The 25,002-nt window shown below is 37.6% G+C and overlaps 2 protein-coding genes across 2 annotated transcripts; both read left to right on the forward strand.

The window, feature by feature from the left end:
- The first annotated feature begins 303 nt into the window (after positions 1–303).
- Positions 304–9,888, forward strand: LOC130069237 (interferon-induced GTP-binding protein Mx). The gene is made up of 11 exons (XM_056232998.1): positions 304–536; positions 852–989; positions 1,129–1,283; positions 1,532–1,670; positions 1,784–1,982; positions 2,298–2,376; positions 2,986–3,108; positions 3,207–3,345; positions 3,951–4,109; positions 4,274–4,563; positions 9,602–9,888. The coding sequence occupies exons 1-11, from the start codon at positions 314–316 to the stop codon at positions 9,833–9,835; spliced, it is 1,878 nt and encodes a 625-aa protein (XP_056088973.1). The 5' UTR covers positions 304–313; the 3' UTR covers positions 9,836–9,888.
- Positions 9,889–10,570: 682 nt separating this feature from the next.
- Positions 10,571–16,767, forward strand: gatd3 (glutamine amidotransferase class 1 domain containing 3). Its single transcript, XM_056233013.1, has 7 exons — positions 10,571–10,698; positions 12,778–12,830; positions 13,352–13,465; positions 13,620–13,739; positions 14,520–14,612; positions 16,035–16,191; positions 16,538–16,767. Exons 1-7 carry the CDS (start codon positions 10,576–10,578, stop codon positions 16,664–16,666), a joined length of 789 nt encoding a protein of 262 aa, XP_056088988.1. The 5' UTR covers positions 10,571–10,575; the 3' UTR covers positions 16,667–16,767.
- The last annotated feature ends 8,235 nt before the right edge of the window (positions 16,768–25,002 follow it).

Here is a 25,002-nt window from a genome sequence, read left to right on the forward strand (position 1 = left end):
GTATTAGTTTTCTCTTCGTTCAGTGATATGGAAAAGCTATAAAGTCATGGAAAGTTTTAAGGAAACAGTTGAATGTTTATTTTTTTGTCGACTTTCACGTTGAATTGTGTTTAATAACAGTTCTAAAACGGATTGTGTAAAAAACACTGCATTCGACTCGAGGTTCAAATTCAGAGTTATTCGCCCAACAACGCCATAACACGTGCTTTATCCATATGTATTCAACCTTTAACAACTTTTGAAGAAAACGCTGACCACGTAATACTCTGGCTGAACTACTATCTGTTTTTCTCTTTGCAGACAGAGTTTAGACATGTCTCCACGCGTTTCTTCAAAGGGAGGAAATACGATTAATGGTCTTAACCAGCACTATGAAGAGAAGGTCCGCCCATGCATTGACCTAGTGGACTCTCTCAGGTCATTAGGTGTTGAAAAGGACCTGAACCTGCCAGCTATTGCTGTCATAGGTGACCAGAGCTCAGGAAAAAGTTCTGTGTTGGAAGCCCTGTCTGGAGTGCCGCTGCCTAGGGGAACAGGTAATATGAGTATCTATCTATCTATCTATCTATCTATCTATCTATCTATCTATCTATCTATCTATCTATCTATCTATCTATCTATCTATCTATCTATCTATCTATCTATCTATCTATCTATCTATCTATCTATCTATCTATCTATCTATCTATCTATCTATCTATCATGTCTGAATCATAGGTCTGAATTTATTTACTGTATTATACTGTATTACTTAAGTGTTTGAATTACTTTTCTCTTATTTGTAATTAGAACATTACAATTGTAAGGAAGTCTATACAAATAAGAAGCTGACTATCTAGTATTTAAAACAGGTATTGTGACACGCTGTCCTCTGGTACTGAAACTGAAGAAAATTAAAAAGGACAACAACTGGCATGGATTGCTGTCATATAAGGATCAAATAAAGCAACTGAAGGATCCTGCTGAAATAGAGAATGCTGTCTTAAATGGTCTGTATACTTAGCCTACACATTTAAGAGTATACAGATACAGTTTATTGAGAACTTTAATTCCCTGTGAGTCTTTAAAATGCTTGAATTCATTGTTTTGTCATCTGTGGGATGTTTGTGACATGGTATTGTTTTATAGCTCAGACAGTATTGGCTGGAGAGGGAGAAGGGATCAGTCATGAGATGATCACTCTGGAGATCCAGTCCAGTGATGTCCCTGACCTCACTCTCATTGATCTGCCAGGCATTGCTAGAGTTGCCACTGGAAACCAGCCAAAAGACATCGAGAAACAAGTAAGACACTATTTGTACGGTATATGTAAATGTTTAGAAATGTTTACAGCATTCCAATATTTTGGTTAACAGCTCCTTTAAACATAAATGCTGGAGCAGGTGGTTATAGGAATTTCAAATAAAATTACAGGTTAGACTGTACCATTTATAATGAACGTGTGTAAAAATACAAACCAAAAACCTATATTGTTTTATTCAGGAATAAAGTATATCCCTTCAACATTACTAATGTTGTTTTTCTGTAACAGATAAAAGATGTCATTGAAAAGTTCATTAAAAGACAAGAAACCATCAGCTTGGTTGTGGTGCCTGCAAACATTGACATCGCCACCACTGAGGCACTGCAGATGGCATTCAAAGTAGATTCAACCGGACAAAGGACCCTGGGTACGTAACATTTCACTGAATAAGTGAAGTATTGTCAAATACATTGTTCCTGTTTTCTTGATAGTAAAATAAAACACTGATAAGAGTGTATAGACAAATATTCATATCTGCAGGTATTCTGACTAAACCGGACTTAGTGGACAAAGGCATGGAGGAGACGGTGGTCAGAACAGTCAATAATCAAGTGATACAACTGAAGAAGGGCTACATGATCGTAAAGTGCCGAGGCCAGCAAGACATCAATGAGAAGCTTGATCTGGTCAAAGCGCTGGAAAAAGAAAGACTTTTTTTTGATGAACATGCTCATTTCAGGCAAGGCTTTTCTCTCACAATTGAAGCATGACCCATTTCATGTCTGTGGAGGAAAAACAATGGTGTGATTTATATGCAGGCAAGATGTTTGTGAAATATAATCTAATATATATAATGTTCATGACATTCATCTCATGTTATATTTTAGTAATATTTTTCTGTATGTGTTGTTGCTGTTGTTTCACAACAACGACACTGTTTATATATTTATACATGTTTCACATAACCCACTTATAAAAAGTATGCAAAATGCTGTAGCTATGCTGCAGTCCTCAATTTCCTTGTCATTATTTTAAATTCATTCTTTCCTTTCAGGTCTCTTCTTGAGGAAGGAAAAGCTACAGTACCCCTTCTTGCAGAAAGACTCACAAAAGAATTGGTTGAACACATTACTGTGCGTATAAAGAGAAAGGCTGCTCGATTATGGCAAAAATCATAATCACGGTTATTTTGATCAATATTGAAATCACGATTATTTATCATAATTAGGATAGGGTGATATTATGGACAAAATCCTATGTAAATCTCTTCTCTTTTTTTTCACAAGGAAATTATGTTGCTATGATATCAAAAGTTTAGATGCCACTGAAATGTCACAATTCTCTATACCAATTTCGATACCAAAGCGGAAACTAATACTAGACTAATACTAAACTAATGCAAGTTTAAAAAGTCCTCAAATAATTATTGAAGACAATGAGACAGTCAGTAATACAATTAAAACAGATTGAAATTACAGATAGAACAAATATAATATATCAAAAATGAAATAATGCTTTAAGTTTTAATTGTAAGTCTATATAACAGTATAATATTCAGCTAATAAATCAAAACTAAAATTTGATTAATCACTCAGCCTTAACAAAAAGTTACAGCAGAGACATTGACTGAAAAGAGTAAATGACTTAAAGCATCGAAGACTAAAATCAGAATACGATACAAAATTCTAGATTGCCTTTAGCTTTCTAATGTCTCTATTTCCATGTCATTTCTTTACCTTTAGAAAACGCTGCCACAGTTGCAGAAACGACTTGAGATGAAATTAGAGAAGACGACTGCGGATCTTAGAGCACTGGGAGATGGAGTTCCAACTGATGAACACGAGAAGAGCAATTTTCTGATTACGGTAAAAATCTTAACAGAATAATTGTACATGTTTCACCCCATATGTTTTTATGTGGCCTTTTTTAAATCTCATAACCTCATGAGATTTGCACTCTGCAGAAAATTCGCCAGTTCAATGATGCCCTTGAAGGAGTAAAAAGGGCAGAAGAAGATCTAAGCTCAGACATGAGGGTCTTCACCAAAATCAGGAAGGAATTTGGAAGATGGAAACGCGTTCTGGATGACAAAACCATAAAGAGTGTGTTTATAAATAATATTTTGTTTACATTGTAGCATTGTAGCATACATTTTAAATGATCAGTGACAGTAATGCTACTTTGTGCAGTTTATATTGCTTTAATATTATTATCTTTATTTTGCATTTTCTCTGATACAATAATGTATTATTTATATCTTTAATTTACAGAAAGTTTAAATCTGGCACACTACAGGTAGTTTATAAGGTTATAAGGGTTAGTGGTAGTCATTTAAATTTTTAATAAATCAGTAAACATTTGACCATGACATAAATGAGAGGGAAGATTGGATTCTTGAATGGAACTCTGTTCTACAATCATCATTACAGGAAAGCAGTTCACCCAGTTACGGCTCCTTGTGTCTTTACACTACCAAGCCACTGTAGAATTTAAAGGACAATCAGTGTGTCTTGTTGTCTCTCGACAATTAATGTCAATCAACCATCAAGCTTGTGAGATTGTTTCTTGAGTTCCTTCATAAATTAATTTAAGCCACTTCTGTGCAGCATCAAAACATCTCTGGGCATGCAATACATGGTGTTTGAGTTTAACCCTTTGTGCTGCAGGGGTGTGTACTTAATGATTTTCTTTCATCTTTTCTCTCTAGCGGAGGAAACCCTCAGAGATGAGGTAGAAGAGTATGTTAGGAGTCTTAGAGGAAAGGAGCTTCCTGGATTTGTGAACTACAGAACTTTCGAAAACATTGTCAAGAAACACATTGAGGAGCTGGAGGAACCTGCTTTAAAGCTGCTCAAAGATGTCGCAGGTGAATGGCAGTATTTCAAGAGATGGTTTGCAGTGTTGCATGCTTGAAAAAAAAATCAAATGCATAAAATCGGTGACGGATATCAAGTATGCATATATACTCTGTAGTGTCTTACTGTAACTCCTTTGATTGGCTGTTTTGTTTTCTTGTGTCCTTTAATACAGACATTGTTCATTCCTGTGTGAACCACCTTGTTAGCTCTCAATTCAAGGCCTTCTCTCACCTATTAAGGGCCACCAAAGATCCAATTGAAGATTTTCTCGATGAGCAGTTTCAGAAAGCTGAGGAGAAAATACAGTCTCAATTTAAGATGGAGAGGATTGTCTACTCCCAAGACCATCTGTACAGCAATCAGCTTGACACTGTAAAACAAAGTCTAACAGTTCTTGCGCAAAGGCAGTTCATCAGTGCAGATGTACGCGAGATGACACATCATCTCACTGCCTATTTTACGGTAATCATTTGAAACATTTATGCATCGGTTCACATACCTGAAGATTTAGAAGTCTTTGTTCTTTAAACTCTGTGCGTATTCTTTTTGCCACTATTGAACTTAGCAATTGCAAGAATAATGATTGTTTTCCAAAAACGTATGGTTGGTTTCAGGGGCGTGTCTAGGGGGAGGCTGGGGGAGGCAGTGCCTCCCCTAGGATAAGCCCTGCCTCCCCTGAGAAATTATCTGTCCATCTGATGATAAATTAAGATAAAAGTGGATTGTTTTGTGCATATTTTCCCATCGCTAGCGGAAGGGTCTGACCCAACAAAAATCCAGTTTGGCGCTGTTTGACAGTGTGCGCGTGCTTCGGACGTATATTACGCACTCAGAAAAAGTGCATAATAATGTGAGAACAGAACGCCAATGAAATGTTTACCTGTCAAAGCTTTAAAGCACGAGCAAATAATGAACTTTTGTGATTGCGAATAAGTGCAGTGTCCTGTGAGTTTAACTCTACCGCTGCATTAACATGTGATGTGAATGTACGTCGAGTATTGGGACTGCAGCTGATAGAATGTGCGCTGTAGCACGAGACTATCATATTATACTATATCATATTTTAGTTTCCATGCGCTTAATGTGTTTCCACAACAATGTTAGTGAGTAAATCTACTGAAATGGCCAAATGATGAATGAGAGAAAGCCGTGTGCAGATATGCTATATATAGAATATATTTAGTTGCTCAAGCAAGTGGTAAAATATTTAACCATGTATTTATATTAAAATCTGATTCACAAACATTTTAAATTAAAACCTAAAATTGACAAAAACAGCAGGCTCATACCTTTTCTTTTGCATTTAATTTTAATACAATAAATCCTGCATTTCACAAAGAACTTGTTTTTCCACCTCCACGAATGAGACTAGTATCGTTCATTATGTCGCCTTGTTGAGGTAAATTGTAGTCTTCCTTGCTTTACCCCGGTCTTAAAGTAAAAAGATGACTGTGAAAAATATAAGTATGCAATTAAATACATTTATCTAAGTCTATTATTTTGACTATAGATCTCAAAACTCCTCCAGTAGCCCCTTAAATAAAAAACGAACAGTCCTAACCAGAACGTTCATTAAAATTTTTTTTAACCTATTGCTTTTCTATTGGCCGTTATTGGGGGTGTGTCAGTCTGCTGCCGGATCACTTTAACAACCAGAGAGCGCAGCAGTCACAGACAGTCACTCTGCACACAGACGATATAGATTTTGAATCTGTTGGCAGCTCGTGTTAAAAGTCTCACTGATCACAACTTTGTTCTTTTCTCATGTAATGCTAGTGTGCACTTTTTTGTCATTTTAGCAGGCTATTAATTTGTTGGGTAGCTCAGGCTGCTTAGCTAGCTGCTAGTCACTCACTTAAGTTGCTAGTCTCTAGTCACTGAAGTTGGCACTGACTGACTGAAGTAAATGAACTAGGCTTTTGGATTTAATAATTAGACCAGTTTTTATTAAACATAAAAAATGCATAAGTGGCTCATTAAAAAACAGGCACCTTGTCCTTCGCCCTCCATACAAGCTGTCTCTGTTGAGCTCAGCTCACCTGCTAGCAACAGTGAACATGCTGCCTCTGACAAGCCCAGTACCTCTGCTTCCGACACCGAGCAGAGCCTTGTTGCATCCACAACGGTAAATCCTCCAAACGCATGTCCTCCCCAAAATCCACATGCACCATCCTCCAGCTCTGCATCTGTGTCGGAGCCAGCAACATTCTGCCCTCCCCAAAACAGACAATCCTCCTCCAGCTCTAGCGTGTCTGTTCCCCCTGACTTAGATTTGTATAGCCCATCCCAGCCCAAGCTAAGTAGCTATCCTAAGTGCCCATTTGGACAGGCTCTCAGGTGTTTCAATGCGGGCTGGTATCAGTCTCGACCATGGCTCGAATATTCTCTCTTACGTGATGCCAGCTTTTGCTTTCCCTGCCGTAAATTTAGTGTCTCCAATTCAGAAAGAGATGACGCATTCACAAAAGTAGGCTACACCAATTGGAAAAAAGCGCTGATAAAAAACAGTGGTTTTCAGAAACATGCCTCCGGCACTGCGCATGTCAGAGCCATGTCTGCGTGGCAGGAATACCAGTGCCGGACAGAGACCGATAATTCCATTGTTCACCAGCTTGGTCAAACTCACATAGAAATAAACAGATATTATGTAAAAAGTATTGGGGAAGTTATTCAGTTTCTGGCGGTTAATGAACTTGCTCTACGTGGGCACCATCACGGGGGTGGGGATGAGGAAGGTCTTTTAATTCGGCTATTTGATTACACCCTCCAAAAAGACCCTAAAGTCGCAGAGATTGCAAAAAGCATTCCCGAAAACGCGAAATACACGTCCAATTTGATTCAGAACGAGATAATTCAAACTCTTGCCAAAATGGTACTAAAAGACATCCAGACCAAATATGAGGAGGCCGACTCTCCTGGCCTTTGTATTAAAAGTGATGGTACCAGGGATCGGTGAAACATTGAGAATTTGTCAGTCATCATTAGATTTGTCCGCAACTCAATCCCAGAGGAACACCTAATCGGCCTCATTGAATTGAATCAGCTTGATGCTGAGTATGTGTGTGACCAAATTCTGTCTAATCTGTCTGACCTGGGTTTACAATGGTGACAATTTAGTGTCTCAGTGTTATGATGGTGCTTCTGTCATGTCAGGAGTGAGGGGCGGTGTGCAGGCTTTGCTGCAAAACAAAGTGGGTAAAGATATCCCATATGTGCACTGCTACAACCACCAACTCCATTTGGCAGTGGTACATGCAATGCATGCAGAACCTGTGGCAAAGAAGTTCTTTGACTGGTCCAGTTCACTAAACACATTTTGTCACAGACATTATGTTGCAAATAGATACAGTACACCCACACTGAAAAGACTATTAGAAATTCGCTGGACCAGTCATTATGATGTCACCAAGTCTATTGTTCACAATGAGGATGTCATCAGGAGGCTTCTGTATGAGATAGCAGAGGATGACAGTGCTCCATTTGACATTAACACAGAGGCATGTAGTCTTTTGACCCAGCTTAACAGACAGAACTTCTTTGACACTGGCAAATTTCTTCTGCATGTGCTTGGTGCGCTGAAGCCAGCCAATTCAATTCTGCAGTCCCAAACAGTGGATTTATGCACTGCAGGGGAAGTGGTGACAGCTTCCCTGGGCACACTGAAGGAGATGCGATGCGACTCATTCTGGGAGGAGCATTTCTCTCAGTGTGGAAGTAGGCCTACCAACCCACCTAAAAGAAGACGGATAGTTAATTCACAACTTGTCAGTAGTGTTATCTTGTCTACACTAGGGCATGGTGGTGACTCTGATGACCAAACTGCTCCTAATCAGACTTTTAAAAGGGCTATGTTCAACATCCTTGATAGGGCTATTGTGGAGATGGAGACGAGATTCTCTCAAAGAAATGTTGATTTAATGAGGGGGCAACATCATTTCTCCTACCAAAATCAGCGTCTTTCCTTGACCCTTCTCTCCTGAAGCCACTTCAAGTGCTTGCAGGCACAGAGCAAAATAGTATGACCTTGCAAAATGAAATTGCTGTGGCAAAAGCAATGTTGCTCAATAAACTGTCCACTGATGCTAACCTCTCTGAAGTATGCAAGTGCATTCAGCAGTACAAAGAGGCCTTCCCCATTTTGCATAAGCTGTATGTCACAGCACTCATCATAGGTGTGTCCTCAGATGCATGTGAAAGTTCTTTTTCTACCTTGAGCCGCATTCTCACCCCTCTCCGAAGATCAATGCTGCATTCAAGGAAGAGAGATTTGGTCATTTTGGCACACGAAAAGAAAATCACAAAAGGTCTGGACATGAATCGATTTGTTTCTGAATTTGCCAAGACTAGCCGCAGACTGGTCCTGTAGATAGGATACACTGGATGTATCAGGGACCTGATTAAATCCACCACTAAAAAAAAAAAATATATATATATATATATATATATATATATATATATATATATTTACAAAAAAAAGTTATGTTGCCTCTGCTAATCATATCATAATTTCAATTCTTATAGTTTCACAAAAAATAGCTTTTATTTCAACTCTCTAGGTCTCCTGACCCCCTGCATGTAGCCTAATATGTTTCCTTTTATCTAGGCCTACATTTTTACATTTATTCATTTAGCAGACACTTTTATCCAAAGCCACCAGAGAATAACATTCAAATACTGTTCTCATACTGTTCAAATGAGCATATCAAAATTGTTTACCTGGGGCCGCATTCACAAAGAATCTTATAAGAGGCTACAAGTAGCTCCTAACTGGCGAAACTCCTAAAAATAATGGGTGTGTGACTCATAACTTTAGACTCCTAATGTGTTTTTAGACTTCTAAAGTACTCCTAAAAGTACTTCACGAAACATTTAAGCCCTAAAAGTAGCACCTACGTCTGGGACAGTTTAGAAGAAGAAACAAATTAATTTACCTCTTGTCTACAAACGTGACTTCAGATTCATTTAAAAAACTCTCATCCTTCTCGGTAGCCTACTCGTGTAGCACGTCTTCTCACTAGCAAACACAGGCAATCACCGTGATCTGATATATATGAATCTGTCAAGAATAATAATATCATCATCATATTATTAATGTTGACCTGGTTTGATTAACTTTTATGTGATAGCCCTATAGTCTAATAGGGGCCCTGTGCCTATCTCTGGGTTCCTGGCTTAGAAAAAGATCTGCACTAAAACAGATTGTGTGTAGTATAGCTTAATTTTGCGCCGATTTTTTCAATTGTTTATGTTGCCCCCCCAAACAAGCCAAATGCCCCCCCAAACATGACATCCTGGTACCCCCTCTGGTTGGTTTTCTTGTAGTTGTCTCTGTCTTCCATCTTGGGATAGCAGAACGATTTTAACATCAAAAACAAATCACCTTCTCCTGTCACATATGCAAGGAGAGGCTAAATTATTGGCGGCAGAGTCTTGAAATAAATATTAATTTAGCTTATTATGGTTTAGAATGTATTTGAATGTACTTTGTATGTATTTGTAGATTACTTCTGACCGTCTGGCTAATCAAGTTCCACTGATAGTCCAGTATCACATGCTGGACCAGTACATCTCTCAGCTTCAGAATGCAATGCTTGCCATGATTGGAGGGAACAATCCAGGAATGCTGCTCCAAGAAGATTCCGGTGTTGCACGTAAAAGGAAAGAACTGAAAGAGCGACTGGAGCGCCTAAAGAGTGCAGGCAAAGTCCTGTCCAAGTTTGTGCATTCTGTATAATTGTTAAGTGTCTGTTGTTCATTAGTATATTTTTGCTGCACCATTCCCAGATGTTTTGCTCAGAATTGAAAAAAGGGTGTCATTGGAGTTTATTTAGTTCATGTAGATAGTTAACACCAAATAGTTAAAATGGTGTTTGTGGTAATTCCCTGTTAAAATTCCATGTAGGGACTTGTTTTGGAAAGTGTCCCACAGTTTGTTTTACACTTATAAGAAATATATTTTCTACGTTATGTTATGTGTGCATCCGGTTTCCTAATTGTTCGTTTAGTGGTCCCTAATTTAATATTAATAAGGTAATAATAAGAACCACATACATCTAGAAATAATAACTTCAAACTTTTAGTCAAGATGTTATGATGCTGTTCTTTGATAAATGGAAATTAAGTACACCTTTAAAGACAACTTATCACTTGACAAAATATTAAGCTTGCACTTTTGTATTTGGAATATTTTTTTCATGTATCTAAGAATTCACTTTATAACTTAAAAATAAAAAATGGTGAAAGGTTGTTATGGTGATTAAGACACACACGCACACACACATATATATAGCATTTTTATATATAAAGTTAAGCTAATTTATATAATTACGTTGTCATGTTATTGTTATTCATTAAACTCTGATGCAGCACATTTTTAAGGTCTAGATTGTGGGTTGGTACAGTAAACTGTAGGTGGCGATATGTTTCTGTTTTTCCATCCGTCAGTAACGCCGAAGAAGGCAAAATTTGTCCTCCATGTCCTCCTTGCCCCGCACCATGTTTGCTCTGAGCTCGCTGTTCCGTACTGCGCACTTCAGATATGCGGCTGCTGCTCAGTTTCATGCATCTTTAAACTGCAGTAGCGCAAAAATCGCTGTTGTAAGTAGTTATGCAGACCCAAACTGGCATTGCACGTGACTGTTGTTGGCGCTCGATGTCAAAATGCCTAACGTTATACGTTTTAGTGTCCCATTTTAGAGCTGTATTGTGTGAAATTAATAGATTTTATAAACATCTGCATTTCAGTGGGGGTTTTTACTGTGTTCTGAAAGTAGTTCTTTCTCAATTCTGGTAGAGGCGCTTCATGTCACCCTGTCTAAGTTGCTCATTTGCATAAAACTGTAGAAATCAGTGAAATTACGAGAAAATAGTCACTCAGGTAGTGATTATCTCAGAATAAACCCCGACGGGCAGCGGAGTATGAACACAGCAACAATATTACAGTAATATTCATACTGAAGTTCTTGTTTAACCTTCACTAATCGATAAATGAGACGAAGATTGCGCCAGTTGTGTTTGTAATACATGCAAAAGCGAGAAAACCCATTGTAACGGTATGAGAGTTTCACAGTATGATAACTGTCTCAGAAAATATCACGGTTTATAAACTGTATTATTAAATTATGATTATTATTATCATCAGTTAAAATGACAATTAAATAAATGTGTTCAATAAAACATAATCAAGTAATTTCAATAATTGATTATGAATTAGATTAACAACTTATTATTATAATTAATAACTTAATAAAATGTTTTAAAACAATTGAGTTCTATGAAATGTTTTTTTATTACTTTTTATGATTTAACACAAATATGATCAAAAACGGTGGTAATCAAATAAAAGTTTAGCAAACGTTTTATCCTTCTAGTTTTTGGCAAAGTGCTGCAAAACAGATTTACTCAATTAAACCGCGGACAAACAATATATTATTCCTTAAATAATGTTTAAATAAATTGTAGTATTATTATTGTTGTTGTTGTTGTTAATATTATTATGAGAAGTACATTCTATTGTAGGCCTAAAATAGTAATCATTTCTTCTAGTAAAACCGAACTTTTATTTTGACGGGTTGTTAAGTCCTGTTTCAGAGTGTATTTGACAATGTTTTTTCTCAAATAAAATTATGAAAATCTCTCATTAGGCGTTCTCTCAGAGCAGCTCTGGAAATGTTCATGTATTCATGTGCTGTATTTGTGAGACGCTGAAAACACCATGAGCGCGTCGCGTAGGCGACTTGAAGTAGACGAAATTCAGCACAGCTCATTCACACAAAAACACGCAGAACAAGTAGACTATATTTACATAGCAGTCTTTTGTGCTTTAATATTCACAGATCGTGTCGCGATTTGATTTATTGTACAGCTTTACTTTCGATTTATTCATCCATACATCTACCAGTTTGCGTGTGTTACGCTTTTTTACAGTCTATGGCTTTACGTGACATCTGCATATTAGGCTACTGTAAATTCCATTTTTTCTATATCCAAAGTATTCCCATACTGGCCAGGGCTTCACATATGACATGTGTGCATGTGAAGAATTCGAGAGCATTTCGCTTTCAGCTGGGTCTGCATCTGGCGTCTGTCTTGTCCGTCACCTTCTCCATATTTTTTTTTTTTTTTTGTGATTTTAGCGTGTCTGTTCTCCTGTCTTTCAATCTGCTTTCAATCAATTAATGCTGTAGTTCCCGGAACGCGATGTTTTCACAAAAAGTATTTTATTTTCTTAGCGATATTTTTTTAGTAATGTAGATGATTTAAAATGTAGCGAACAAAACATACTTAAGTAAAAGTAAAATTACAGATTTTAAAAACTACTTAAAAAAGTAGAAGTAGCAGAAGAAGTTGATGGCACCGATTGACTTCCAGAGTATTTTTTTTCCTATGGAAGTCAATGGGTGCCGTCAACTGTCTGGTTACCAACATTCTTCAAAATATATTCTTTTGTGTTCAACAGAAGAAAGAACCCCATACAGGGTTGGAACAACATGAGGTAGTAATGACAACATTTTCATTTTTGGGTGAACTATCCCTTTAAGACAGATGCCCATTGATCTATCGGTTTTAAGTAATCCGGACGGCTTTTAATATGTTTTTGTTTACTGCTCTCCAGCTCGTCACAAAACACACGCGACAAGAGTTCTGTGTTCTAACTTTTAATCTTTTATTCATTAGGTGTTATCTGGATGTGGTGTTTATGATGGCACTGAAATCCACGAGGCATCAGCGTAAGTAACTTACTAGTTTTTTTTTTTTTAAATCTAAGTCTCTATAATATTTTTCTTTCTTTAGTTATTCAGCGGATTCACAAAAATCTGGTTCTATAAGGAACAGAAGATCTCTTTGTTGCATTGGATTTCATGCCAAGTTTGACTTTAGGGCCTAGGACAGGCAAACAAGGTGGTGGAGGGCCACTGTCTGGCATGCAGAGTTTAGCATCAATTTACATAACACACCTGCCTGAAAGTTTCTAATATGCCTAGTAAGACCTTATTAAGCTGGTTCTGTTGTGTTTAATTGGGGTCGGAGCTTAACTCAGCAGGACAGTGGCCTTCCAGGAGCAGTATTGGACACCCCTGCTTTAGGAGTTCGCTACTACTGTAAAATATGTATGTCAGAATTAATGTCCTATTTCAGATTTTTTCTCTCTCAGTGAAACCCAAATGTGTGTCTTTATGCATCAGAGCTATTGCTTGAACTCTTTTCTTTTGAGTGAATACTCGTTTATGCTGTATGTTTGTGTATGTAGAATCCTTGTGCATCTAAGTCGGGGAGGTGCAGAGGTTCAGATGTTTGCTCCCGATGTGTCTCAGATGCATGTGATAGACCACGGCAAAGGTCAGCCAGTGGAGACAGAGTCAAGGTGAAGTGTCCTCTCAGAAATTCTGTGTAAAGATTACACTGTCAAAACAATTCCTTATATACCTTAGCATACCTGTACACTTTTGTGTTTTTGTTACTGTAGGAGTTCAATTATTAACACATTATTAATTCGCTCAACTTTTCTTTTTATATAGGAACGTCTTATCAGAATCAGCGCGTATCGCAAGGGGCAACATCATTGACCTGGCAAAACTGAGTGCCAGTAATCATGATGCGGTCATCTTCCCTGGTGGTTTCGGTGCAGCTAAAAACCTGTGAGTGCGTTGACTAAATGTGTTAAACTGGACTTGCCTTTTAAAGAAAGTTTTGAAGATAAAACCAATGCTAAAAACTTTTTGATAAACATTTTTGCATTTAGATATATTTTAATTTGCCACTAACATTCCTGTTGTAATTAATTAATAATAAATCATTACATTTATAATATATAGCGCTTTTCTCAGCATTTAAAGCGCTTTACAAAGAAAGGGGGATCTCCTCAACCACCACCAATGTGCAGCATCCACCTGGATGATGCGACGGCAGCCATAGTGCGCCAGAACGCCCACCACACACCAGCTTACTGGTGGAGAGGAGACAGTGATGAAGCCAATTGATATATATGTATGGGGATGATAAGGAGGCCATGATGGACAGAGGCCACTGGGCAAATTTGGCCAGTTGGGTTACACCCCTACTCTTTCGAAAGACATCCTGGGATTTTTTGTGACCACAGAGAGTCAGGACCTCGGTTTAATGTCTTATCCGAAGGACGGTGCTCTTTGACAGTATAGTGTCCCCATCACTTTACTGGGGCGTTAGGACCCACACAGACCACAGGGTGAGCGCCCCCTGCTGGCCTCACTAACACCTCTTCCAGCGTCAACCTGGTTTTCCCAGAAGGTCTCCCATCCAGGTACTAACCAGGCTCAATCCTGCTTAGCTTCAGTGGGCAACCAGTCTTGGGCTACAGTGTGATATGGCTGCTGGCTGCTGGCTGCTGGCTGCTGTTGTAGTCCTCATCTCTCTGTATATTGTCTTCTGCACATCATCAGGTCAACATTTGCTATTGATGGGAAGGACTGTAAAGTGAATGAGGAAGTGGAGCGGGTTTTAAAGGACTTCCATAAAGCAGGAAAGCCAATTGGGTAAGTCGTTATAAATTACTATCTATATTCACCTTATTTTACAATGCAGAAGTAAGAGAATATGAATGTGAGACTTCGAATTCTTTAGCCCCTATAGATAAATAACTACAAGAATAACAAAGTGCTGTAAACGGTAAAACTATTTGCGCAACAAACCAGTGTGTTTATAATTACAAAAAATTCAAGTGCTATGATAAGTAAGGCCCTGTCTCAAATTTCAGTTCACAGTTATTTTGTATAGCGCTTTTCACAATACATATCATTTCAAAGCAGTCTTTCAGAAAAATGCATGCGTCTACAATACAATTAAGAGTGATCTGTTATCAGAGATGACTGTGTCCAAGTACATATACAAATCACACAGTTAGCTAACAATGTATTCATTTAAGGCAGAAACAATTAGCTTATTTAAGTCATTATTACAAGTTGTAAACATAATGATTAGAAATTTAGCATTGGTGCATGTTGATTCAGAGCTTGCATCATCTGAAGTCCTCGCAGGAGATGACGTCATCTCTTCACAGGTATTAGGGCATCTGAAGTCTTCGTAAGAGGCTGGATCCAAACTGGAGCTGATGTACTCTCTAGTTACCTCAGGATGGGCATCCTGAGATAAAACAGAGAAGCAAATAGAAAATAAATAGCATAGCTGCTGTTCATTACATTAAGTGTAATCATCTGCATTTGATCTGATATGACTGGTGTACATGGTTATGAGATGTATTATGTGAATGCTTGGCTAAAAAGATGTCTCTTTAATCTAGATTTAAACTTGGAGAGTGAGTCTGGTTCCCAAACATTATCAGGAAGGCTATTCAAGAGTTTAGGAGCCAAATGTTAAAACGCTCTCCCTCCTTTAGTGAACTCGGATATTCTAGGTACAACCAAAAGTCCAAAGTTTTGTGACCTTAAAGAGCGTGATGGATTGTAAGGCGATAGAAGATCGGTTAAATACATAGAAGCTGAACCATTTAGGGCCTTAAAGGCCAGTAGCAAAACGTTGTAATCGATGCGGAACTTAATAGGTAACTAAATGGCACATTTATGTGGACTTACAGTGGCAACTGCGAGCATGTCTATACAAGACTGTAGGGTGTCCCGTTTTTCATTTTATGTTTCAGAAGGGTGCTTGCGAGCAGCCCCTTCGCAGCCGATATGCGCCCTTGTTGCACACTTTTACCGAGCTCGCACTGACCCAAGCTCCGCAGACTTCTACCTGACAGTCAAAGTGGCATTAACGTATATCGCGTTAAGTGTTGACTCGGAGGAAGACCGCAAGATCTTAGGGTTACATTTAGGACAGGGCCTAAAAGTTATGATGTGCTTTGAAATAAAAAGATTATATTTGTCAAATCTGACTTTATATGCATGCTTTTTAATTTATTTTTATAAATCACTGACTCCTTGTCTTCTGGTCTTAAGGTTGTGCTGTATATCTCCAGTGCTGGCAGCAAGAGTTCTTCCTGGTGTGGATGTGACGGTGGGTCATGAGGAGGAGGAAGGTGGGAAGTGGCCATATGCTAGTACTACACAAGCCATCACTGCACTGGGAGCCAAACATACTGTTAAAGAAGTCACCATATCCTACCTGTACAGAGTACTTCTCTTCTCTTCTCTTCTCTTCTCTTCTCTTCTCTTCTCTTCTCTTCTCTTCTCTTCTCTTCTCTTCTCTTCTCTTCTCTAATCTTCTCTTCTCTCTTCTCTTCTCTTCTCTTCTCTAATCTTCTCTTCTCTTCTCCATGGAAGTCAAAATTATGACATACTGTAAGATAAAAAGTCATAATCATTACATACCAAGTCATAATTATGAGATAAAAATGTAAACATTTTATTGTCATGATTTCAACTTGTCTTATTTAATTTACTTCTCATTAATGTTATGAGAGCTTTGTTTTTCTGAATTAACCTTAACCTTCCATCCTTACGAAGCTCATGTGGACCAGAAGAATAAGGTGGTGACCACACCTGCATTCATGTGTGAAACAAAGTTGCACTTGATTTTTGATGGGATTGGTGCTATGGTGAGAGACGTCCTAAAGCTCAGCGGGAAGTAAAAGTTCAACCAGTATATCAGTATCTTCATCATTATCACTCATATAGGATCTGTATCAGACTGCATAAATGAAAAAGAGTAGGCTATTTATTGCTGTGATTTGCAAAACAAGACTGTGAAAGACTTGACAGACATTACTAATCAAACATGTATCTGCCTGACAGTGTTAAATGGTATTTTGGTGAATGTCCAGCAGAGGGCACTCTCTGTTTTTGAAAAAAGTAAATGTGAACTAAATGTAGATGTAGATGTAAATGTAAATGTAACCTGCCATGTAAAGGAAAGAGTATCATGTCAGAGTATCAACTTAATACAGTGCACCTATAAAAGCTTAACATGTCTGTGTTCTTTAAATATATTAGACACCATGTGTTCAAATATGAAGTTTGAAATTTTTGAAATTGAAAATAAAGTAAATAATTTTCTAAAATATATAAAAAATGACAGTGTCTAGTCATTTAGTCAGCACTTAATGTAATGCAGTAATGTGCTAACTGAAAATCAAGTTATTTCAAACTCAAAATATTTTCTTTAATAGTTGACAAAGTCACCTATAACTGTATGACGGGTTGTGTGCCATTTTGAATTAAGTTGAGAATGCCTTTTAAATTACACTTCAATTCTGAATTTGAATTGAGTTAACAAACACGATGCAGAATTGCATTTCCAATGTGAATGTACACTACCATTCACAAGTTTGGGATCGGTAAGGTTTTTTTAATGTTTTTGAACATTTCTTGTTCATTGATTTTCGGTGCTTAATGTAATTTAATAGCAGACAATCTGTAATAATTGTATTTCTCTTTGCCTAGAGTCTGATGTAAAAAGTGTCATAGCTTAACCCATTCTCTCCTACCCTAAAGAGAAGAAACCAAATATTATAATAACATTTAATACATTTGCTCCGTCTGACATACATATGTTCAAATGTTCATGGCTAATTTTTAAAGTGAAAGTGATTGTCTATGGTCAGGAAATCAGGTGCTGAAGGGAGAAGTGTGACCTGGAAACTGAAGAGAGGCAGAAAGACAGTGAGATAAAAGGAAACGGGTGTGTTTAGACTAACAGGATTATGGCATCACGCACCTCAAAGAGACCTGCGGTCCGTCCACACACTCATTTCCTGAGCACCCACCCGCATCTTATTGAGGTATGAGTTTATAGGCTGTGAACACAAACACAATCCTATTATAAATGCTTATATTTGTTTATAAAATATGCCATGACTTAAAAATCTGTGTGTAGACATTGGGTTAAGTTGTAACACTTTTAACATCAATATCTGTTCAGAAGATATTTTACTTAAAGCCTATATGTATAATGCATTATAAAGGTATTCATAATGTCATATTTTATAATGCATTATAATGTTTGCAGATTCCTTGTTACGTCTGAAATTGGTTGTTTGTCGTGTTTTAATGCATTATGCGTTATAAAGGTTTAACATAAGTATTATAATGTATTGTAACTGGTTACAATTATTCATGAGACCATACCATGCATTATAAGGTGCATTACAAGGCATAATTAATGCATTAAAAATGATTGTTATAAATCGTTTATTTTTTATTTTTCTTTACCTGTAATGGTAAAGCTGAATTTTCAGCAGTCATTACTCCAGTCTTCAGTGTCAAATGATCCTTCAGAAATCATTCTAATATGCTGATTTAGAACTCAAGAAACTTTTCTTATTATTATCTGTGTTGGAAACCGTTGTGCTGCTTAATATTTTTGTGGAAGCATACTTTTTTTTTTCAGGATTATTTGATGAATATAAAGTTTAAAAGAACTGCATTTATTTAAAATAGAAATCTTTTGTAACATTTATAAAGGGTTTCACAGTCACTTTTGATTAAATTAATGTGTTAATGAAAAATTATCTAATTTTTCATATACATTTTTAATCATAATATAATTTTCCTTTCCTTTCCCACTGCTGCCTCTGCTGTTGTGTGATCTGATAATGTCAAATTCTGGACTGGTTTTGCTCTTTTCAGTTGTATTTGGGTCAGGTCAGGCAGATGAGTCTCCCCACTGGTTACTTTAGACTTCACTCTTTCTGATGGAGGCCAGTTCTCAGACCAGGGCATCTAGTTCTTCTGTTCCCAGGCACGGCACTCTTTGATGGGGATTTCTCCCACCCACTTCTCATCAGCCCTACCCACTTCCCACAGCCGGCCAAAGAGGCTGGGCAAACAAGACCCCGTGCTCTGCCAATTTGTTCGTACAAAACGTGGGGATTTGGGGGCCTGCAGATGCTCTTACACAGACAAATGATAAGTATTTGCCTGGCAGTCTGAGATTCCTCACCCCCACCCCCTTCTACTCATAAACACACACTCGCTTGGTGCTTTCTCTACACGCTTGGTGCTTTCTCTACACTCTTGGACGACGGGTTTTTTTATGCTGACTGTCAAAAAATGGTTGTAAAAAGATGGTCGAAACGTTGAAAGAACGTTTTCCCCAAATCATAACTAATTCTACCTTTCCTCCCATTCTTAAGCTGTAGTAGGGTAGTAATCATCTCAAATAATGTTTTTGTACTACATGGAACTAATCTACTTGATTTTAGTTGAGGGATTTTTTTTTTCATATGCTTGTGTTTGTGTTGCTGTTTGTTTTAACACTAGTTTGAATATTTAAGCATAAATCACACATGGTGTGATCTAAATCAATCAGCTCACATGTGTAAAATTTGGGTTGTGGTCACGTCTGCATCTTGACTATTATTTTTTTTTTTTTGGCATTTCAGTTGGACATCATCTGTACTCCTAGTATGCTACGCGTAGTTGCATTGTTTAGTATAAACACACTACTTACACTACACAATTATGTGGAATATTACAGAAACAAGTTACTTTTCTTCTGTAGACTTTTGAGCCAATGACTTTCTGTACTGAGATCAAATGTGTGGACCGTGTGAGCGGTTCTGACAGCCTGTGGGATGTAAATGGGCTGAGGTCTCAGTGTATTATTGTGAGTGGGACAGTCTATCAGGGGCCGGACTGAGGCCTGAGGCCCCGCAGTCCTCCTGGCATCCTGATCAGAGGATTAGCAGCATACAGCCACAGGTCAAGAGCATGCCAGTCTCACACACTCTCTTTAACACACACACCCACACTTATCATTTCGCTTTCTCACACAAACACCTTTCGCTTTCACACACGTCCGCCCGGAGAGAGCATTTCTCAACCGCTCACACTTGTGCAGAAGAGGCCTGTTTGATAGCAGGCTGCGGATTAGGTTCTGTGTTCTCTTTTATTCTTATTCTGATTGGCTTATGTCCTTGAGAGGCTTTTTTACTACAGTGAGGTCGTACTAGTCCATACAATGAAAGGTTTTTTTTTCTCATGACATCATATTCCCCTGTCCTACTCCATTTAAAAGGTTTTTAAGTTATTTATTTTATTCACTTTAAGATGCAAGAAGGATAATTGTTTGGATTTATGGCACTTGCATAAAAGATCACAACATGATGAACACAACCCACATTTGTATGAAATAATTGTGTTTGATCCATGAACGAGTTGTTTGTAAAAATGTTGCCTGGTTTATAATTATTAAAATGATCATTTAATGATAAATCATTACATATATTTTATATGTCTGTTCTCAAGTAATAAATATTAATGTTCTTATTTCAGATATGAACCCACAATTCTACTCCATACTTTAACCACAACCGCTTTATAAATATGACAGCTGGTCAATGTCAGGCCGAACCTTTCCAGCTCCAGAATATAAGGGTGGGCTGGTGTTTGACCAGAGAAGTGTGTCCTGTCTGTTAGTGTACCCCTGCACTGACCCCTGTCCATCCCTCAATAGTACAACGCCTTGTTGCCCCCAGCATGAGGTCCCAGCATCCCCTAGTTGTGATAGTGGGGGGCACACAGCAAGGGGCCTTAGAGGGGATGCAGAGTTAGCAGCTAAAATGGAGACTCACATTTCCATATGCATGCCACTGACAAGTGTTCTACTGAAAAACCCGGTACCAATACGTGTACAAGGTTGCCCAATCCAGCCAAGATGGGGGGGGATGGGGGGGGGGAGAAGGGGGAGCCTGGGGGGTTGGGCTTTAAAGGGGACTGTAATATTGTACTAATTCGTGCAAGAGACTCTCTATCAAAGCGAAAGACATACGGTAATTAACGGGGGGGAGGAAAGAAAGAGGAAAGAAAGAGCAGGAAGAATGAGTTTGGGAGCAAGAGGGACAGGGATGCTGATTTTGACATGAAAATGCTTTGGTGATTAGCATATGATGGTTTGTCCAGACCCAGTATTTATCGGCAGAATTGAATGCGTGTGCGGCATGGATGTGACTTTGTCCCCCGCAAATTTCCACAGCCACCTTTTCAGATACACAACCCCCCCTCCCCTCCCCTCACCTCCCCTTTCAATTTCTTTTCTTACCTCTTTTCTATGGCCATTGCCTTTTTCTGCCCTCTTTCTCAATGGTGTGCATGTATAATAAAAAAGGTTGTTAACAATAGCCAGGCCGATTATTATTATTAATTTTGAAAGATCTATCTTGCTCAGCAATGAATGATGTGATCAGCTGGCACTTATTTTTAATCTTGACAAGTATTGTTACTGAAAACCGATTTAAAGAAAAAGTTAACAGGTTCACTAAACAACCTATTAACTATGAAAACTGAATTAGAACATTTTAAATTTTAATAATTCAATTTTTTATAAAGTCACAAAACAAATTTAGTTATTGTTGGTTTTGGCTACAGTTTAATAAAGTATTAATTACAAATATAATTCATTATCAATTATAATTTAATATTATATTTAAATTATATATATCTTTTATTACTTATTACTAAATTATTTGTTGTTATTTTATTATTATTAATACTGAAATGGTCTTTTACATGATCAGGCATCTGTGCCTCTGTCCTCTCGCAGTAAGGTAAAGTATCTTGCACTTTTCTCTGGGACTGAAAAAGAGCAGAGCAGGTCGCCCAGTGTGGTGCCTCTCATCTTTTGTGTGCTGGTTTCCCCGTGCCAGCTTTCTGCTGTCACATTAGTGCACATCAAATACACAAGCTCACATGCAAATATACTTTTGGACTTTTAGCTTTTTAGCTTGCTTCCTCTGCAAACAGGAAGTATTTTTGGTCTTTCAAACAGATTTGGTAAGTGTCATCATGTTTGTCTTGCCTTTCTAAAGCGTCTCTCTGGGATGTTAAGTGGGAGCAAGAATCCTTCATCTAATGATCAGTTGGCAGACCCTCACCACTGAAATTTTCCCTCTTGCCAGAGGAATAGCCAGGATATACATTAGTACGAACTGTGTGCGATTGTGTATTTTGTGAGTGTATCTCTCAGACGGTCAGTGCAAGTGGTCAGCCTGTTCCAGGTTAAAGTTCATGGTCATCAATGGTTGAGGTGGACGGCTCTCCATCTGGTGGGGACTCGGCCTCCGAGGGTCAGGGCTAAAAAGTCTCTGCAAGTGTGGAGCTCGTCTTCAAAAGTTTAGTTTGTGTTTGGCAGAACAAGTGTGTGAATCACATGTCCATGTGTGTCCTGTGTGAGGTCCAAAGGCCTCTCCAGTTTACAGTGTGTTTAGAGGCAAATTTAGCCCAAGGCTGTACTGAATGCTCCAATCACACACAACAATACCTGTCAAGCCATTTAACCATTAACAAAAACACTGCACTTCTCTCTCTCTCTCTCTCTCTCTCTCTCTCTCTCTCTCTCTCTCTCTCTCTCTCTCTCTCTCTCTCTCTCTCTCTCTCTCTCTCTCTCTCTCTCTCTCTCTCTCTCTCTCTCTCTCTCTCTTTCTCTCTCTCTCTCTCTCTCTCTCTTTCTCTCTCTGGCAGGTAGATCTTTGGTGCTGCAGCTGCATGTCATGAATTGAATGAAAGCAGGCACTTGAGCAACTGTGTGCAGCCAGTACAAAGGTGAAAAAGCCTATTAATCCTTTCCACGATCATTGCACTAGCATTGCCCAATTGCATCCAGCTCAGTAATAAGTTGAATCGGTGATCAAATAAATTTTGGCTCTTAAAAGCCGTATCATTTGCTCAACACAGCACATTTGGTTGCAAACAGTACGTCTAACTTATAAATCTTTTTTTTTTTTCAGGCTTTGAAATGTCATTTCATTGTCATTCTTTACATTTAAGTTGTAATATTTCGCAAGACATGGAATTATGATGATGGCTTACAGCTTATGAAAACCCCAAATACAAAATTAGAATATTGTGAAAAGTTTTCATAAGCTGTAAGCCGTAATAATCAAAATTAGAACAAATAAAGGCTTGAAATATCTCACTTTGCATGTAATGAGTCTATATAATATATTAGTTTCACCTTTTAAGTTGAATTACTGAAATAAATTAACTTTTGCACGATATTCTAATTTTTCGAGTTTCACCTGTAGTTTGATAATATGCATGATTTAGTCAGATTAACAAATCTAAATATATCCTTTTTTAGTAATTGTAAAAAATTGGTTAATCATAACATCTCTGTCTCCATTCCGCCCACTTTATCCCTCAATTCTCTCTCTCTCTCTCTCTGGCTGTCACTGCAGCACAATGTAGGAGCATTAGTATGCTAATGAGGTGCAGGGCGACAGGTGGCCCGCTAGACAGCTCAATTAAGCAGCTCGTTAAAGGCCAAGCTAACGAAGCGGCCTGCACTGCAAGCCTCAACAAACAATGTGACTGTGCAGGCTACAAATTGGTGTGTCAGTGTGTGTGTGTTTGTGGCGAAGAGTTGGAGATAGAGACTGTTTTAGTGTGTGTGTGTATGTGCATGTGAGTGAATGTGTAGGGGCAGTGAGTTGAAGGGAGAGACAGATTCAGTTTGTGTCTCTGTGTGTGTGTAAGGTAAATGTTTAGCAGTTAGCAGGGCTTTGTGGTGGACACAACCAATAATGGCTAATAAGAGGGGTTCTTGCTTTCACTCCTCAGGAAATTAAAAGGAAGTGGAAAAAATGGAAATCACTTGCACACAAACCTTCCCATTTTTTCAATAATTTCACTACATTCTCACTTTTTTTCTACGTATATACACTGACATCGATTTTTATTCATTTATTTATTTAATTAATTATTGTATTTATTTAATACATTCTGACATTATGGCTAATTTAAAAATGAAAGCTTTGATATGGAATTTAAATGAAAAATAAACTGTTAAATGTATAGTAGAAAAAACGATTTGGTGTTTTAAGCAGAGGTGGGTAGAGTATCCAAAAACTGTACTCAAGTAAAAGTACAAGTACTTATAGAAATATTTACTCAAAGTAAAAGTAAAAGTAATAATCTTAAAAGTTACTTGAGTAAGAGTAAAAAAGTATCCAATGAAAAAACTACTCAAGTAGTTAGTTACTAGTTACTTTACACATAGGCATATATATATATATATATATATATATATATATATATATATATATATATATATATATATATACTGTATATGTAACATGATATTATTTAGATTTTTTTTTTCATTTAAATGACTATTATTATCATAATTAGATAAGCTATCTTTGCAACAAAAACAGAAGAGACAAACATTATTTCTGTATATCTATAGCCTGAAAACCATTGGCTGTCCTTTGGTTTGTATAATAGTATAGTAACTTATACAACTACATTTGGATTATTAGACAATGTAGGAATAAAGTGACTCTATGGAGTTTTGCATTCAAGGGATGGGAACCATTGACAGATTAGAAAGTGTTAAAACTCTGCACATGTGCTCGCAGTCATGTCATGCCCAACATAAACAACGATCAAATGCACGGATCTTCTTCTGTCTGTTCTCCAAAATGTATTTAAATGTAGGCTATATTTATGAAAGCATCTTTAAACTGGTTAACTGAGTCTAATAAGGCAGGCAAAGGCATTCGTTTTCAAGTCGAGTTCGCACGCCACTGCGCAATACCGACACTACAACACCGAGAATACATTGTGTGTGTACACACCATGGGCGTAGGTTTGGTCTAAGCTTTGGTGGGGACATCTACTTTATCTCTTTATATTCTATCCTGACCCCGATACACCATCCTGTATACTGTCAATAAAGAGCTAGTATAACTGTATAATCTCAAAAATGCACTCTTAAAAAATAAAAACCTGAGACTGTGTAATGCTGAACAACCAAACATTTTATTTAACATAAATTCTGTGGCTGATATCCTATGGCTAGCAAGTTTAACCCTCCTACCAGATATTGTTATTTGGATATTATCAATCAAATAATGATTCATTATATTTGAATAACCAACAGTGTTAACTTTTGCCTTTTTAACATTGCCAACATGTTTTTCCAGCACATGTGTCTAGCAAGCTACACTCACAAATACATTAGCTACAT

Source organism: Rhinichthys klamathensis, unplaced genomic scaffold, assembly GCF_029890125.1.
Source record: "Rhinichthys klamathensis goyatoka isolate OS25496 unplaced genomic scaffold, OSU_Roscu_1.1 h1tg000358l_1, whole genome shotgun sequence".
In the NCBI taxonomy this organism is placed as follows: Eukaryota; Metazoa; Chordata; class Actinopteri; order Cypriniformes; family Leuciscidae; genus Rhinichthys; species Rhinichthys klamathensis.

Coding starts and splice junctions, on each gene's coding strand:
- LOC130069237 (XM_056232998.1), top strand. CDS start 314: ATGTCTCCACGCGTTTCTTCAAAGGGAGGAAATACGATTAATGGTCTT. Junction 1,284..1,531: donor CAAAAGACATCGAGAAACAA/GTAAGACACTAT, acceptor TTTCTGTAACAG/ATAAAAGATGTCATTGAAAA. Junction 4,564..9,601: donor ATCTCACTGCCTATTTTACG/GTAATCATTTGA, acceptor ATGTATTTGTAG/ATTACTTCTGACCGTCTGGC.
- gatd3 (XM_056233013.1), top strand. CDS start 10,576: ATGTCCTCCTTGCCCCGCACCATGTTTGCTCTGAGCTCGCTGTTCCGT. Junction 10,699..12,777: donor GTAGCGCAAAAATCGCTGTT/GTAAGTAGTTAT, acceptor TTTATTCATTAG/GTGTTATCTGGATGTGGTGT. Junction 13,740..14,519: donor TTCGGTGCAGCTAAAAACCT/GTGAGTGCGTTG, acceptor GCACATCATCAG/GTCAACATTTGCTATTGATG.